Below are 17023 nucleotides of genomic sequence, written 5' to 3'. Positions count from 1 at the left end.
TCCAGTGTGGTGCACCTCATCCAGTGCACTAAACCAAACAATCACTAAACTCTCAAATGCACTCACGCAGAAAAATGATGAAAGACAAAACCACTGTATCACCTATGGGTGAAGACTTTTCACAAAGCGATCACTCTATAGCTGACCTATCAGTCCTCATCCTCAAAGAAAAGCTGCACAGTACTTTCAAAAGCTGTGGGCACTTAAATTCATAACTTTGCTAGACACTAAAAATCAGGGACTAAATAGACACACTGGATTTATGGCTTATTACAACAATCTGTAACACTAACAACCCCCAGAGCTACCTCCCCCTCCTCTTCCCCCTTCTATGATGGGAGGATGTTAACAGGCCACTTCACTTGAATGGTCCCTTGAAATACACCGTAACTACTTATGCTTATCCTTGTATTTAGCTGTGTAGGTTTCTTGAGTACCTTTCCTAGGCCCGGCCCTGAAGAAGAGCTGTGTGGAAGGTGGAAAGCTTGTCTCTTTCACCAACAGAAGTTGGTTCAATAAAAGATATGACCTCCCCCACCTTGTCTCTCTATTATTTGGATTGTAAAATCTTTGAAGCCAGAACCTACCTCCTCTGTGGAGTTTATAAAGCACCTAAGGCCCAATTCAGCAAGGAAATTAAACACTTGAAGTATGTAAATAGTCCCATTGAAATTCATTGAGGGTATGGCTACACTTGCAGCTGTACAGCACTGGGAGTTAAACCTGTCTTCATACAGATGAGTAGGGAAAGCGCTGCAGTCTGGCCACACTGCCAGCTGCCAGCGCACTGTCGTGGCCATATTTGCAGCGGCATTGGGAGCGGTGCATTATGGGCAGCTATCTCAGCGTTCAAGTGGCTGCAATGTGCTTTTCAAAAGAGGGGGGTGGGGTGGAGCGTGACAGGGAGCGTGGGGGAGAGAGAGAGTGGATTTTTGGAGTCGACACTGTGTCAGCAGCTGCCTTACAAGTTCCGACCCCCTCCCCAACCCCTCTCTCACTCACTGAAAGCAAATAGCCCTCTTTGTTTTTTTCCTCACAGACCAGATAAGCAGCCTCCCGGAAACGGACTCCCCCCCGCTCCCTCCCGCACGCCGCGCAGCTTCTCTCCTCAAGCCCCTTCCTGCCCCTCTCTTCAAGCAAACACTAGCTGTGGGTGTTCCAAAGGGAGCTCATTCACAGCGAACAGGAGCTGTGTTTGTTTTTTTGATAAGCAAGTCCCGGAGCCCAGAGTTCACAACAAAACAAAGAGAGTTATCTTTACTTAAAAGCATTATGGGAAGGTTCCGGAGGTCAGTTACAGCATAGTAAGATTATTCCCTGTTTACACTGGCACCCCAGCGCTGCAGCAGCAGCGCTATTCTCTTTACTCCTCTCTTGGAGGTGGAGTACAGGCAGCGCTGTAGCCAGGGAGATACAGCGCTGTATATGCCTTGCCAGTGTGGACAGGGAGTGAGTTACAGTGCTGTAAAGCCACCACCAGCGCTGTAACTCTCCAGTGTAGCCAAGGCCTGAGACTAAAGTTGAAGCACATGCCTATGTGCTTTGCTGGATCAGAGCCCTAGTACATGTGTGGATGGTATAAAATAATAATAATCCCTTTTATTTCCATGATACATTTTCCAGATCTCAATCCACATATTCTGAGGCTCTGATTACTTACAGATCCCCAAATTCAAATGTGACTGGTGAGGGGCTTCACCTTTCTCTAGGCCAGGCAGTGAATTGAGTCTAATTTCCAGCTGGCTTGTCAGGCATGTTCTACATACAACAACTTATAATATTGGTTCAGAGATCAGCACAGACTCACCAAAAAGGCCAAACTCCATTGTCACTGTCCTGTGATTTCCAGTGAACTCGAGCTATGAAACACAGGGAAGTTTTCACTGGCCTGTCACTGAGCTGGAAGCATTCCATCAATAGCAACCTTCAAGGCATTTAGCAGGCATATCAAGTAGGAAGATAAAATAATGAATAGCGAGCGAGGTTCTGCAAGGATGTTGCACAACCGGCATGGAAGCAATGCATATCTCTGAACTCACATACTGCAGACCAAGTGCACATTTACTGGGTAATAAATCACACATACAAAGGGAGCTGGGAACAGAATTACAGTGCACAGCTGCAAAAATGTAGGCCTCTATCACTTGAGCTAAAGGACAGCTCAGCCACTTGGCCCTCTCTGCAACAGACACTAGCTAGCAACAACGCTTATTAGCATATATTCATAAAATCATATAGAGTGCAACATCACAGTAGGATCATAAGGGTTTATATGGCAAGGACTCAAACAATCTATTAATTTCACAGTGGAAAAAAACATATCCTCATGATTTTTTTGGTCCCTGGTAGCCGAAGAGTGGTTTACTGTAGAAGTTTGAAAATTCTTCAACTCAGTGTTGTGAATGTTTGCATTTTTTCTCCATTGCTTTCAACAGTTTGTGAAATATTTGATTTTTTTTTAGCGTTAAGCAACAGTTTTATGTCAGGGCTGCTGTAATATGATATATCTGTTGTTAGACAGATATATCATATCACTATGACATATCATAGTAATACGATATATCTGTTGTCATCTCAAGCTCCATTTATTTCATTGGCAACAGTATGGGCATTCTTTTAGAGATTTGGGGGTTTTAAAACTGGAACATGACTGAGTACTAGGAGCTTAGTGCTGACCCAGCTATCCCCTGCCCTGGAATGGACTTAACTGGCAGATGGGTTCTCAGTGGCCCATTAGGCATGGGGTTGATGAGCTAATCAGAGCAATCAACTCATCAGCTGGGAACAGTTAAAGGACAGAAAGGAAGTGCAAGGGAAAAGCTGGTAAAGGAAACAGGATCTCAGGATGGGGAGATCTTTTCCTCCCCATCCCTGGCGAGTGGCCTAAGGCAGGGAAAGTTTACTTCCAATTGTATGTTGCTGCACAAGGCTGAACTGGTGGAAGGGACTCAATAAATACCATGGTGCTACTTGCAAATATGTGGATGTCCAGGGTGTTTGAGGTGGTCCAAAGGGTGGAGAAGACTGCCAAGTCACAAGAACAGAGACTCATTTCTTATGGTGTAGGTGTATGCCAGTAACAGCCAGAAATTCCAGCTGAGATCAGTTATGCTAGGCCTTTTGCATAAATACAGGGAGAGGCAGTCTGCCCTGGAAAGCTTATACTCTAACTAGATAAGATGGATAAAAAATAGGAGAAGGGAGTGTGATGCTCCCCATTTTACAGATGGAGTACACAGAGTCTTCCTAGGATCACAAAGGAATTCTATGGCAGCAGCAAGAACTGAGCCTAGATCTGAGTCACTGGCCAGTGCCTTAACCTCCAGGCCAGCTCACAAGAGGGAGCTTAAAATGATACATGGTTTGTTAGCTGTAAAAGAAGGCCTTGAACTGCTCTCTTTGAAAGCAAGGGCAAACCCATTGGCTTTATGAAAAAAATTGAGGTTTTGGAATTTGTTTTAATACCCCATCAGAATGAAATGGAGACCTTTCAATATAGGAACAGCCTATGCGTCAGACCAATGGTCCATCTAGCCCAGTATTCTGTCTTCAGAGAATGGCCAGCTGCTTCAGAAGGAATGAACAGAAAAAGGCAGTTATCGAGTGATCCATCCCATCATCCAATCCTAGCTTCTGGTAGTCAGAGATTTAGGGACACCTAGAGCATAGGTTGGTGTCCCTGACCATCTTGGATAATAGCCATTGATGGACGAAGCCTCCATGAATGCATCAAATTCTCTTTTGAACCCAGTTATACTTTTGTCCTTCACAACATGCCGACACATTTTTTGTAAAAACAAAACAACCAACCAACCCCATGAGTGACTTCAATTATTTAGTGGAACAGTTCCAACAGGAGAGTTTGACTCCACCCAAAGTGGTTAGGACACTCACATGGAATGTAGGACACCCAGATTCTAGTGCCTATTCTGCCTGAGCAGGCGCAAGTACTGGAACTTGGTTTTTCCCACATTGTGGGTAAGTGGCCTAACCACTGGGCTATTGACTATTATAACACAGGGAAGCTCTCTACCCTGATACATTTCCACACACATAAAGCATTTTTGACAAAATTGTATTTTCCAGCAAAGTCTGACTGAAAAATTTCCCATCAGTTCTATCCTGTAATTAGCTCCATGGCATCTGTCCCATTATCGCCCAGCTGCTTCTGTTTATCATTTGTTAATTAACTTGTATTTCTGTCAATGATGAACTAAAACCTGGATTAACTGGAATTATAACTTTGGTGGGTAGCAGTCATCTAAGATAAATTGCACAATGGTTTTTGCTATGACCTTCTGCCAATAGCTGCTTGTAGCTTTCCACGCAATTGTCTTTTGGGTTGAAATTTTCCATGCTTGGGCTCCACGCTAACGTGATGATTGGGTGGGGTTTTATTAGTTTTTTTTTAATATATAATTTTAACCCAGTTGCATTGAGTGGTTTCTGAGGAAGACAAGCTGTCACTCAGCAGTAAGCCCAGTTGAGGCCTGTTGGAATAGATACAGAGATTTTTTTTTCTTGGTTTTCCTTCAAACCCCATTGCCGCCTCCTCCCAAAAATACCTAAGAAATTAAATACAAATAAAACCTTCATTCGTTCAGTGTTCAGCTGAAATCTAAAGAGATCAGATTCCTGCAACAAGGTCAACTGACGATAGGATCCCTGCACAATTCAGAAGCTGGCCTGGGCTCCATGTACCTGCCAACAGTACTAGTTTGACTGAGCCAATCTCAGTGCCTTGGTGTCCTGGCCAATTTCCCAGGACAGTTGACAGCTTGGGAAACCTGTTAGTTGTGCTGCATGTCCTGCAAATGAGATACACTGAAGGCCACAATATAAGACAAAGCCCCAGTCCTACAATGAGCACTGTGCGGGTGTGCTACACTTACAGTGGTTCTCAACCAGGGGTATATGATTCCCTGGGGGTGCATAGGGGTCTTCCAGGGGTACATCAACTCATCTAAATATTTGCCTAATTTTACAACAGGCTATATAAAAAGCACCAGTGAAGTCAGTACAAACTAAAATGTCATACAGACAATGACTTGTTTATACTGCTCTATAGACTATACACTGGAATGTAAGAGCAGGATTTATGTTCCAATTGATTTATTTTATAATTATATGGTTAAATGAGAAAGTAACAGTTTTTCAGGAATAGTGGCTGTGACACTTTTGTATTTTATGCCTGATCAGACTCCTGAAAGGGGTTCAGTAGTCTGGAAAGGTTGAGAATCACTGGGCATCTGTGTGGAGACCATTGGAGCAGGAGTCTACCCATGGTGCAGGCATAATAGAGTGCACTGCACATTTAAACAGGAAAACAAGACTGGTCTCCAGTTCCTAAGAGTCACGTGGCTGAGTTAAAGTCACTGCAGTAGCAGGCATTTTTAAACTGCAACCTACAAGTACACAGTGACCAGATGTCCCAATTTTATAGGGACAGTCCCGTTTTGGGGTCTTTTTCTTATATGGGCTCCTATTACCCCCCACCCCCTGTCCCAATTTTTCACACTTGCTGTCTGGTCACCCTACAAGTACAGTCTGCTTGTTATTTATATCTCCCCAGATCAGAGACAGCCTCGGGTGCACTACCACCCCTGTAGTGTACTGATGTAAAGGAGAGGAACGAGGAGTCAGGTGAAGGTGGTTCTCGGATCCTGTTGGTTTGGGTCTGGTTCTGGGCTGGAGTTAGGAAGTGGCCTGGTTTGATGGGCCTTGTGAGTTCAGTGCTGGGCGGGGAACAGGTGTTGGCTCTAGTTTGGGAGCAGCTGGGGGATATGTTCTGGGGTCCCTGTAGGCTCAGTTCTGGGCTGGAATCAGGTGAGGGCTCGGCTCGGGCTCAGGAGCTGGTCCCTGTGGCTGTGGGCCCGGTTCTTGGTTGAAGCTAATGGGTTGGAGCCATTTCCCAATTCCCGGGCTCACCCACAGATCCGCCGGAGCCGGAGCCGCGCCGGCCCGGAGAGGCGCCGCTTACAGCTGGCGCCCCCACCGCCCGCTCGCCGTCTCCAGGCCGGGGCGGGGGAGGATCCGCGTCGCGGGCTCCTCCCGGCGGGGCGGGGCGGGGCGGGCTGGGGCCGCGGCCTGTTTATAGCCGCGTCCCGGCCCGGCCGCCCGGAGATCAGGCCCTGCCTCCTCCTGAGCCCGCTCCGGAGCGGCTCCGCCATGGATCTGCAGATCCTGGAGCACCGCGTGCGGGTGCTGAGCCTCGCCCGCCGCGGCCTCTGGCTCTACACGCACCCGCTCCTCAAGCTGCTGCTCCTGCCCCGGCGCAGCAGGTACCGGGCGGAGGGAGCACGGCGTGTGGGGGCTGGGGGGTCAGAGGGCCCCGGCTTGGCGCGGGGAGGGGGACCGGCCGGGAGCAGATCCGGCGAGTCTGGCTGGGGCAGCTGGTGGAAGAGCTAGTGCCCCGCGCTCAGTCCCTCACTTCCTTTCCAAGCTGCAGAGTCCCTGGGGATGTGGAGAGGCCTTGGGCTGCCCTTTGTATGGGAGGCGGGGGCTATGGAACATGCGGTGGGGTCAGGGAGAGAAGGCGATACTGGTGTCGGGGGAGGGGATGAGAGTGAGGGGGGTCAGGAGGACTGGTTAATTTGGGGTGGGAAGCTGTGTGCCCCCAGTGAGTCAGGGTAGTAGATAATGGATTTGGGGGGAGATGGAGACCCTCAATCCTCCCTCTGAGCATCCTGACTGTGGTAGGAGCTAATGGGCATGAGCTGTAATTGAAGGATCCCAGGTGGATGAGCTTTAGCTAGATGTTGGGGCCAGGATTGGGGTGGGTGGGCATGGATAATGGGTTGGATTGGAGCAAATTATGGGAGAATGGTTGCTTTGCTTGCAGGGTGAGGTGGGATGCAGTGCATAGCAGGCTGTATGTGTGGCGATGGCTTGCTGGAGTACATGTTGCTTTGGTAGGCAGCTTCTATGATAAGATGAAACTGGGCCAGGGTGAAGGGAGTCCTGTCTTCCTTTAATATGGAGACCATGATATTTAGACACTTTCTTTCTCCTGCATTCCCAGGGTAGGCACACATGTTAGAAGTGTGAGTATGAAAAGCTTTTTGGGGTCACATAATACAAGATGCTTTCACAACTATGCACGCTCCTGTGCTAGATTGTTCTTGCACATTCTTATTCACAGGCTGGTGCTCTGGAACTTTAGCATAACGAGTATTGATGTAAAATAGAATTTTAACCTCTGCAAAAATGCATCGTATATTTGGAAGCTGATAGGCTGTGTGCGCCAGACACCTGAGACTTTCACACACAATCATAGATAAGTCCGCTTTGTGCTCACTCCAAGTTGGGTCTTGCACACTCCTAACACAAGTGAATGTTGGCACTGGGCAGCTATTTGTTGCCATGCTTGTTGCTTCTCTGGCTTGCATCAGACTTCCTTGTGATTCAGCAGCTGGGGGATTTTCCCTGTCCTGATATGCCTACAAAACCCAGGACCATCTGTTGGGTGTCTGTGAATGAAATTGCCCCAGGCTCAGAGCCCTAGCTCCCTTCATGAGGACACTTCACTCTGCCACTGCTTGTCTTCTCTTCACTGAGAAGTGTGCTTCTGAATTCAGGTGTGCTCTTTAAAACCATTCCCTCTCACCTTGAATCTACTGAATCATCCCAGCTGCTATTGGATGTGGTGCTGTCTGTGGGCATCCCTCTATGCCAGAGAGCAGTTATGTTAGCTAGAGTCATGTTTGTTGTTGTTTCTTGCTAGAACAGTGCTAATGCTTTCAAATCCTACTGTAGATAATAATGAGGAGTGGTTTATAAAAACATGCTATAGCCTGGGTCTCCCTCCTCAAAGACTGGATTCATCTTTACTACTGCAAGATTTCTGGCTTTGATTTTTAAACATGATTGGATGGAAGGAAACAGGTCCTGTCTAAGCACTGTTGTGAAACATGAGTGTTTCTAATCCTGTTGGGCCACTGCTGTGTTTCACAACAGTGCTTAAATGTGGCTGTGTAGTGTAGATGGTTCCTTCCAGTTTGCAGAGGGGAATGGTGGGTGAGGCAAGCATACAGGTCCATGGAAAAGTATCTTAACTATCCTTACCTGAGAGGAATTGCTCTGCCTGTGGCAAGTGAACCAGTACTGGAGAATCTTTCAGTGTGTACATTACATTCAATTATGTGTTGGTAGGTGCAAGTTCTTCAGCTTGACGGAGACTCCTGAGGACTACACCATTATGCTGGATGAAGAAGGCTTTAAAGGTACAGTGTGACAAATCTCTCATGCTGAGGCTGCAATTCATGGAGACACAATGCTTTTCCCAGTTGTGGCATTAGCATGCTTCCTGTTTCATTGCCATTCAAATGCTGTTCAGGCCCATTGTTTCTCTTTGCTGCTTTGAAAACCCTACATCAGAGGGCAACTGCAGGACATAGGGTAGATTTTTCTGTAGAGCCCTGTTGCTGTTACTGGCTTTAGGCTTAATACAGGTCTATCAGTATAACGTGTGCCTCGATCCATGCTGTGGATGATCATGTAGATGTGCATTGGGTGCCCTGTAGCTGTCTGTACATGTTAATACTAGATGAGTACTTGTTATCATCTTGGTATTTAAAGAGGAAATGCAAATATCAACCAGCTTCAGTGTAATGAGCTTGATTGCCCCTCCTAACCTGGATATGTGAGGGTGAGGCTTTTCCACATCTGGTGGGGTTCTCAAAACCAGCCATACTTCTACATCTGGAGTTGTGGCTCCTGCTCAGTGCCTTTCCAGCCTGTGATGTGCTGCTGATGTCACATTCACCATGGAACCTTGCCAGCTGGCCTGTAGAGGCCAGGGAAGTGCTGGTGATGTGGTCTTGCCAAGTGTACTTCTAGAGACAAGATGATGTGACAACTTAATGCCTTATAGATGGTGCAGTAGACAGCAGGGGTGCCAGAACGGGGGGGCCAAGGGACCATGGGCCTGCCCTTTCCACTTTTGTCACAGGCCCAGCCTCCTGCCCAACTTTTCCCCCTGAGGCCCTGCCCCACAGTCAGGCTCGAAGCTGGAGCCTGGCCTGCATAAGAGCAGCCCTGGCAGCTATAGGGAGCCATGGACTCTCCACTTGCCTGCGGTGGGGGTCATGAGAGTAGCCCATGGCCTGTGTCCCCACTCCCCAGGGCAGGTGGAGGGGTCCATGGCTCCCAGGTGGAGGGAGTGATCAACGGCTCCATGTCTAGTTGGCAGCCGGTTTCAAGTGGGGTGACCCAAGGATCAGTCCTGGGGCCGATTTTGTTCAATATCTTCATTAATGATCTGGAGGATGGCGTGAACTGCACCCTCAGCAAGTATGGAGGCTAAGGACTGTAACAGCATTTAAAAGAGAACTAGATACATTCATGGAGGTTAAGTCCATTAATGGCTATTGGCCAGGATGGGTAGGAATGGTGCCCCTAGCCTCTGTTCGTCAGAGGATGGAGATGGATGGCAGCAGAGAGATCACTTGATCATTGCCTGTTAGGTTCACTCCCTCTGGGGCACCTGGCATTGGCCACTGTCAGTAGACAGGATACTGGGCTAGATGCACCTTTTGGTCTGACCCAGTACGTCCGTTCTTCTCAGTTGCCAGAAAAAAGTTTGAAAACTGCTGCTCTAACCTGATGAGGCTACTCTGCAGCACTGAGCATTTCACTGGCACCCTGTCTGTGACATACTGGTTCTGTGCTGGTGAAACTAGGACCAGAAAGAGATGCTTCCATTCCTTTTCAGGTAACATATTATACTGGCAAGCACAAATCCAAGTCCCTTTAGTGTATTTTTGTAGGGTTCCGTTGTCTCCCACACCAAAAAATGGTGGAGGCGGTAGGAATGAACGCCCTATATATAGATTTCTGCTTCTCACTCCATGCTTGTCAGAGGAGTTGGGAATGGAGCTTATCACTGGAACTGTGTGTGCTGTAGATCTTCATGACTCATGCCAGCTATATGCATGATGCAGCCTAAAGCTAACCCAGGCCAACGTAGCCCTCTCTTGCACACCGTGTGCAGTATGCTTGAAGAACGAGGCCTCTGATTTGTGCTTCCCAATCTGGGTGTTCCTGACTTCCCACTCCTGGTGTCTTCCTGTTGCAGGACAGTACAGGCTGGCAGAGAATAAAATGTATGTCTTATCTTGTTGGATCTGGCCTAGGAGTTGTCACTGACCTGGAAGCTGAACTCAAGTTCCCTGCTTCCCCCAGCTGCAGCATGGCACTAGATTGGGTCTGGTGGATCTATCAGTGGGCACTGGTCCTTCTGTTGTAGCTGAGGATCTGGTGCTCACTTAGCTTCTAATCCATTACAAGCTGCCCTGCCTTGCTCAGGCCAATTTGGAATATCTCACTTCAGGGCAGGGGGTGGGAAGTAATTAGTGAAATCATTTTGGGCTGTGAACACAGAGCTTCACAGCCAGGTTCCTATTGTGAGTTGTACTGTAACAACCAATCACTTAAAATGCTGGTTTTAATGCTTTTAATGTTCACTGATACCTATTTATACATAGGACATGCTAACCCTGGGAAGGGCAGGAAATGTAGAACAATAGATCTGAGAGCAGCATTCGGGACCCTGCTGAAATGCTCCCTCTTCATCCTGAGCTGTAACGTCAACAGAGCAAAAGCGCCTTGGTGGGGTGATGTAAAGCTAGCCCATGCTGACACAGTGAAGAGTGTTGGCAAGAAGCAGAATGCCTGTTAAAGGTCAAATGCTGTGCTAGTAGTGTGAAGGCTGCGCAGCTTAAAATCAACCGAGAAATGTACAGTTAAAGCTCCCACTGCACTTGGCCCTGTTGACGATTCTGTGAATTTTGTGATGTATTTAACCTAGGCCCTGTCTTCATCAAAGAAATTCACACCATTGGAGAACTATGCTGATGTCATCACAGCAGTGGCAACACTCAGTGGAGCTCATGTGGTGCAGTTTACATGGGTGATGTGCTGGTGTGACGCTCTGAAGTGATTGTGTGACTGGCATGACTACTTCGCTGTAATTCTACTAATGGGGGTTGGCTTAGTGTAGGGTAGATAACGCCTGCCCAGTATCACTAAGCTACATCTTTAAAAGGAGCTGGAATAGCAAATGCTACGTAGGTGCAGTGTGGCCAAGTTGCTGTAACAACCCTTTTGTTTAGGTTGTCAGGGTTTGAACCTGGGACCTTCAGTACCAAAGCGCACACCTCTGGCACTTGAGATAAAGGAGTAATTCCCTTAAAGAGTAGCAGTAGTAGGCTGTAGTCTTGCTGGACAAGCTACTAGAATTGGATATCCACACTCTGCTGGGGTGGGTTATGTAACCCAGAGCAGGGAAGTGTCACTAGAGCCCAGTGTTGTAGACCTGGCCTTAGCTAGTAACAGTACAGACCTATATCAGTATAACTACATTGCTCAGGGTGTGAAAAATCCACACCATGAGCCACATAGTTATAGTGAAGGCATAACCCCACCCCCGTGTAGACAGTGCTGTGTTGACAGGAGAGTTCTCCTGTTGACATAGCTACCACCTCTTGGGGAGATGTATTAGCTATGGCACGAGCTGGGGGGGTTGGATGAGTCGGGAGTTCTGGAGGGGGTTGTCAGGAGGTAGGCACCAAAGATGGCACGTGAGCCGATTTTTAATGGCACACGGCTGCCTGCTGGGACTCCGTGTGCCATTAAAAATCCTGCCGACGCGGCAAGCCGCGGGGTCTGCGCTCCCAGGCCAGAGTGTCCAGCTGAGCGCAGCAAGCTGCCGGCCCCTCCCACCTCTTTCCCCTGGAGCCCTGCCACCGTGCACGCAGCGCTTTGGGGGCTGGGGCTGCATGCTCCTGCGGGGCAGCGTTTCCCTCCGTGGGGAGGGAAAAACGCTCCCCACTCATCTGGAGCCCTGCCGCCATGTGTGCAGCTCTCTGAGGGGCGGGTCTGCATGCACGGTGGCAGGGCTCCGGATGAGCAGGGAGCCTCATGGTAAGGGGGCTGGGGCTGGGGGTGGTTTGGATGAGGGGTGGGGGCAGTCAAGGGACAGGGAGCGTGGAGGGTTCTGGGGGCAGTTAAGGTGGGGTCTCTGGAGGGTGGTCAGGGGACAAGGAGCTGGGGGTTGGATGAGTCTGGAGTTCTGGGGGCTGTCAGGAGGCAGGGGTGTGGAGAGGGGTTGGGGCATTGGGGCAGTCAGGGGACAGGTAGGGGCAGGGTCCTAGGGGCAGTCAGGGGACAAGGGGCAGGAGGCTTAGTTAGGGGTGGGGTCCCAGGAGGGAGTAGTCGGGACAAGGAGCGGGGGGGGGTTGGGGGTTCTGGGGATGGCAGTCATCCAGCCCTGACCCCCCCACAGACACACCCAGCCCTCTGCCCTGAGCCCTGCACCCGCCCAGGCCCCTGCCCTGAGCCCTGTACCACCCAGCCCTCTGACTCCACCCCCCCCATGACCCCAGCCCTGACTCTGGCACCCCCACACATACCCAGCCCCCCTCCCCTGACACACCTGCACCCCCTCACATGCCCCCAGCCCTCTGCCCTGATTCTTGTACCCCCCCACATCCCATGCACCCCGCACATCCGCACCCCCACCCTGAGCACCAAACGGGAGCTCCTGCACCCCTACTCACATTCCCACTTGCACCCCTCATACCAAATAGAAGCTGCCCAGGTAAGTGCCCTCACACGCAAACCTCCTGCCCCAACCCCGAGTCCCCTTCCTCATTCTAGCTCCTGGCCAGACCCTTCACCCCCAGCCCTGTGCTCGGTCCACTCCCACCCTCAGCTCAGTGCAGAGAGAGGAAGAGAATGGGCCAGAACCAAGGAGAAGGCAGGTACCCACTGTATGTGGGCAGGGCCGGGACCCCAAACCGGCAGCAGGCTGAGTGGGTCCGGCAGCCGGGATCCCGGCTGGCAGGAGCCAGCGGATGGAACCCCTGAGCGGCAGTGGGCTGAGCTGCTCAGCCCACTGCCGGTCTGGGGTCCCGGCTGCTGGTCTGGGGTTCTGGCTGCCAGACCCTTCCCAGCTGGGGTCCCGGCTGCTGGCCCCACTCAGCCCACTGCCGCCCTAGGTGAACAGAACCCCAGACCAGCAACGGGCTCAGCGGGCCGGCGGCGTAAGATCAACATTTTAATTTAATTTTAAATGAAGCTTCTTAAACATTTTGAAAACCTTGTTTATTTTACAATACAACACTAGTTTAGTTATATAATATATAGACTTGTAGAGAGAGACCTTCTAAAAAACATTAAAATGTATGACCGGCACGTGAAACCTTAAATTAGAGTGAATAAATGAAGACTTGGCACACCACTTCTGAAAGGTTGCTGACCCCTGAGCTATGCTGACAAGAGAAACTCTCCCGTTGGCATAGTAGTGTTGTCACGTACAGTGCTACAGCGGTGCAGCTGCACTGCTGAAACTGCTGCTGTAACTCTTTGGACATGTCTTCATGTACAGTGCTAATGAGCACCCACGGCCCCACTCCTTATCCAGGATCAGTAACCAAGATGTCAATTACCTTGCTTGTTACCTGGCTCAGGAAAGATTGCATCAAAGATCACTCTGCAATCACACCCTCCCACACATCTAGCATTAAATACAAGGTGATAATATTGCAGAGAAACTGTGGTGAGCTTTTAAATGCCAGATGTTGTTACAAAACAAATGCCAGTAATTCCTGTATGTAATGAAAGAGGTTAACTAGGAAATCATAACTGAAGAACTTTGCCTGGGAACACACATGGCGTGAGACAAGCTAAAAGCCAGCTATCACCATGCATTCACCTGCTTTCCTTCTCTCTGGCAGCTTTCAGGATTACCCAGGGTGTCTGGGGTGAATCCCTACTACAGTGGGAGGGAGCCCTGTCTGTGCCCGTGAGAGGAACTCTCCCCAGCCACACAGGGCTCTCTGCTCTGGGCTCTTTTAGCCCCGCCCTTTCCCTCTGCGGGCTCTCAATTAGCACACTGTACCTTGTTACTCGAGTGCCTAGTCCTTCTGGATGCCTGCAATGTACACTGATCTGCTGCCTTTGTGGAGGCAATGCATCCCAGTTCACTGATTTCACCTCATTCCACGCTCTCCTTAGCATAAGGCACTTATACAGGTCTATAGTAAAACCAAAGTGAAGTTTATTTAACAGATTCAAATATAAGGGTTTGGAAACGAGGTTACAGGTAGAAGAAAATCATAAAGCACCTTTACTTAGTAACAAGTTACTTTCCTGCTTAAGGTATTTCTCACCCAAGGCTTGGTTCTGACCGTTCTTGCCCAGTCCAGAAAGCTGGGATCTGCATTTCATGAGACACCCTTGCTGGCAGAATCTCCTTCGTAATGGATAAAATCTTGTGCTCTCTTCTCCTGCACAGTTACACACTGTTATCTCTTTCCCCAGGAGATCCCTAGTCAGAAATGTTTCTTTGGGTTCTTTTGTCTTTGTAAATCCTCATGCCTGCGTGGAGAGGCCATTCGTCTGGTTATCAACTGAACAGTGCTCTTCTGGGGAGGGGGGGGGTTGTCCCCAATTTGATACTGAGACCAAATTGAACCGGGGACACCCTAGTGAATGTGTACTCTGCCCTGACCAGTGTGACCTTGAATATACCATGCATACAAGGCCATGCTGGTGGGAGTCTCTCTCTCCAAGTGGCACCCCTGGGTGCTGTGATCTCACATGCAGTGTGTGTGTGGCATCACGCCAAGGAGCATGGGGTCATGCTATGCCCAGAAGTACTGGAATGTCTGGTGTTCCAGAAAGGTGAGAGTGGCCACCCTAAGGCTGCACTGGTCCGAATGATAAATGTAGGGCTGGCTTAACGGAGGTGTCTGCTCACCTGAGGCAGGGCAGGTCTCAGTGCTAAGTTTTACTTTGTTAAACCAAATCTCCTGTGTTACAGAATTCCAGTTATTTCCCATGCATGCATTACAATAACCAAGGCAATCAGCTAGCTGTTGGCTTTCAGCAGAAACACCCCCTCACCCTTCAGTGAAATACTGAGGTAGTCACACACAGGGCAACAGATCTGGGTGTGCCTGGGCATGTCTGTGTTACACTCTCACCTTGCCCTGTACCATGGATACCAGCCCTCTCCATTGGGATGTCAAGCCAAACAGCTCCTTTTCTGTAAGAGCTATTTAAACAAGGGACTACCAGGGTTTGAAGTGTCTGTTAAGCCTCCTTTGAAGTTGGGTGACTATCTTCCCTCAAGGGTTCCCTGTACATGAGTGAGTGAGGAGGATGTTGAACATCAGTCTGGGATTTGCTAGAGTGCATCCTGTACCAGTGTTGAGTAAAGACCTATGACAGTTCTGACAGTCTCACAACCCCTCAGGAATAGGGTTGAATGCTGTGCAATGTTTTTTCTAAACTTGAATCAGATGATTGAGTCTGTCTCGTTAATAGCTTGTTTTCCTCCATCACTTAAGCTTTGACATGATTTTAGCAGCCTCTGTCTTTGCTGGAGCTAGAAATCTCTGTGGGATAGCTGTCCCATTTAAGAATCAGGTTTCCAGTGGCAGAAAATTCACATCAGATCTGCTGCTTACTGCCATGTTAGAAATGGATGTGGGGGTGGGAGAGCATGATGATGATTGGCATTATGTGACTTTTAGGGTCTAGTATTCAGCCTGCCATGGCTACAATGCTCTGGGACAGTACAAAGGTCTTCAAAACCAGTAAGTGTTTTAAAGCAGTGGTCCTGGATCAGTGATCACAGTGCAAATTCCTGATGCTTTTGCCCAAACACTTCCTTGCCTGGGTTTGGTCTATCACAGCGGTTCTCAGACCACTTGAAAATTGCAGAGGGTCTTGGCGGACAACTTAATGATCTTTCCAAATGTTAAGTATAAGAGGGGTAGCCATGTTTGCTGCTTTACAGATCCAGACTGAGTCCTGTGGCACCTTATAGACTAACAGATGTATTGGCACATGAGCTTTCATGGGTGAATACATCTTGCATCCGACGAAGTGGGTACTCACCCATGACAGCTCACGCTCCAATACGTCTATTAGTCTAAGGTGCCACAGGACTCTTTGCTGCTTTCCAAATGTTGTTTGCACCGTTAGCTAACTATTGTAAAGCACTTTGGATAAAAGCACTATAGTTTAAAAAAAAAAAAAAACCCTTAATAAACTTTTTTTGTTCTACAAATAAAAGTTCACAACTCATATTTTAATATCTATAGTCTTGCCTTTCTAATGCAATGGATGTGCTCTCTCTCCCTGCCGCAGCAACCCCCTAGCTGGGGTTGGGAAGGAGGGCCATCTCTCCTCGGCAGCCGCAGCCCTGGAGCTAGGGAAAGTTGTCTTTCTCTGGCTGCCGCAGGGCTGCATGTCCCAAATTCCCCCCAGCCCCTCTTCTCACTCCACTGCCTTCTCCTATCTACCCACTATTTCCCCCCAAGGCCACCACCTCACCTTACATGTGTGTCTTCTCCAGGGTCCAGGCATGTAATTAGTGGAGCCACGCCTGTGCAGCTCCACTAGTTAGGTGGGTGGCCCTTCATTCTCTTGTGCGCAGCCGCCCAGATGCACACCTTAGAGGGAACTATCCGTGGACCACAGTTTGAGAATCTCTGGTCTATCACTAACAGCTGTTGGCTTGGAGAAACCCCAAGAAGGTCTGGACTGAATTTGATCCACCAAGGCTTTTATGTTGTACTCCTTTAGGTTAGCTGTAGTCAGACAAGCAATCTCTGATCCATTAGGATTGCTCAGCTTTGATGTTTCTTTTGCTGCTTAAGGAGCCCTGCATCAAGAGGTAACTAAATTGTTTTCTCTTCCCATCACCACTTGAGTTGCCACGTCTATTCACTGTCCAGCTGCATTGCTGAGATGCATCACACTGCTCCCCTTCCCCTGATCTGATGCAATATCTTGAGTTCTTAGGCATGATGTTTCTATTCTCAGCTCAGTTACAATTAGAGCTTCACTGCCAACCCTGATTCTGCTCTTGATGCAAAGTTACAGCTTGACCCATCCATCACTAAAGGTCTTTACCCCACACTCCTTCTGCATGGTTTGCCCAAACCAGCTCACTTGGTCATGCAGGAGAACATCTCATCCTTACGAAGCCTGCATCCATTGCTGACCTTGG

General features: G+C 48.9%; 1 protein-coding gene across 2 annotated transcripts in view; it reads left to right on the top strand.

The window, feature by feature from the left end:
• Window positions 1–6085: 6085 nt before the first annotated feature.
• The window catches only part of CASTOR1 (cytosolic arginine sensor for mTORC1 subunit 1), a 42560-nt gene continuing 31622 nt past the window's right edge, over window positions 6086–17023 (top strand). The window contains exons 1-2 of one of the 2 annotated variants that reach the window (XM_039505435.1): window positions 6086–6281; window positions 8152–8222. In XM_039505435.1, the coding sequence (XP_039361369.1) occupies window positions 6169–6281; window positions 8152–8222 (184 nt within the window). In that variant the 5' untranslated portion in view covers window positions 6086–6168. Of the gene's footprint in view, window positions 6282–7017; window positions 7044–8151; window positions 8223–17023 lie in introns of those variants that run through there. The other variant, XM_039505437.1, reaches the window with a different exon arrangement.

This window comes from Mauremys reevesii, linkage group 18 (assembly GCF_016161935.1).
Source record: "Mauremys reevesii isolate NIE-2019 linkage group 18, ASM1616193v1, whole genome shotgun sequence".
NCBI classification, from domain to species: domain Eukaryota; kingdom Metazoa; phylum Chordata; order Testudines; family Geoemydidae; genus Mauremys; species Mauremys reevesii.
The sequence above is the reverse complement of the archived record's forward strand: the minus strand, read 5'-3'. Positions and strand labels throughout refer to the sequence as shown.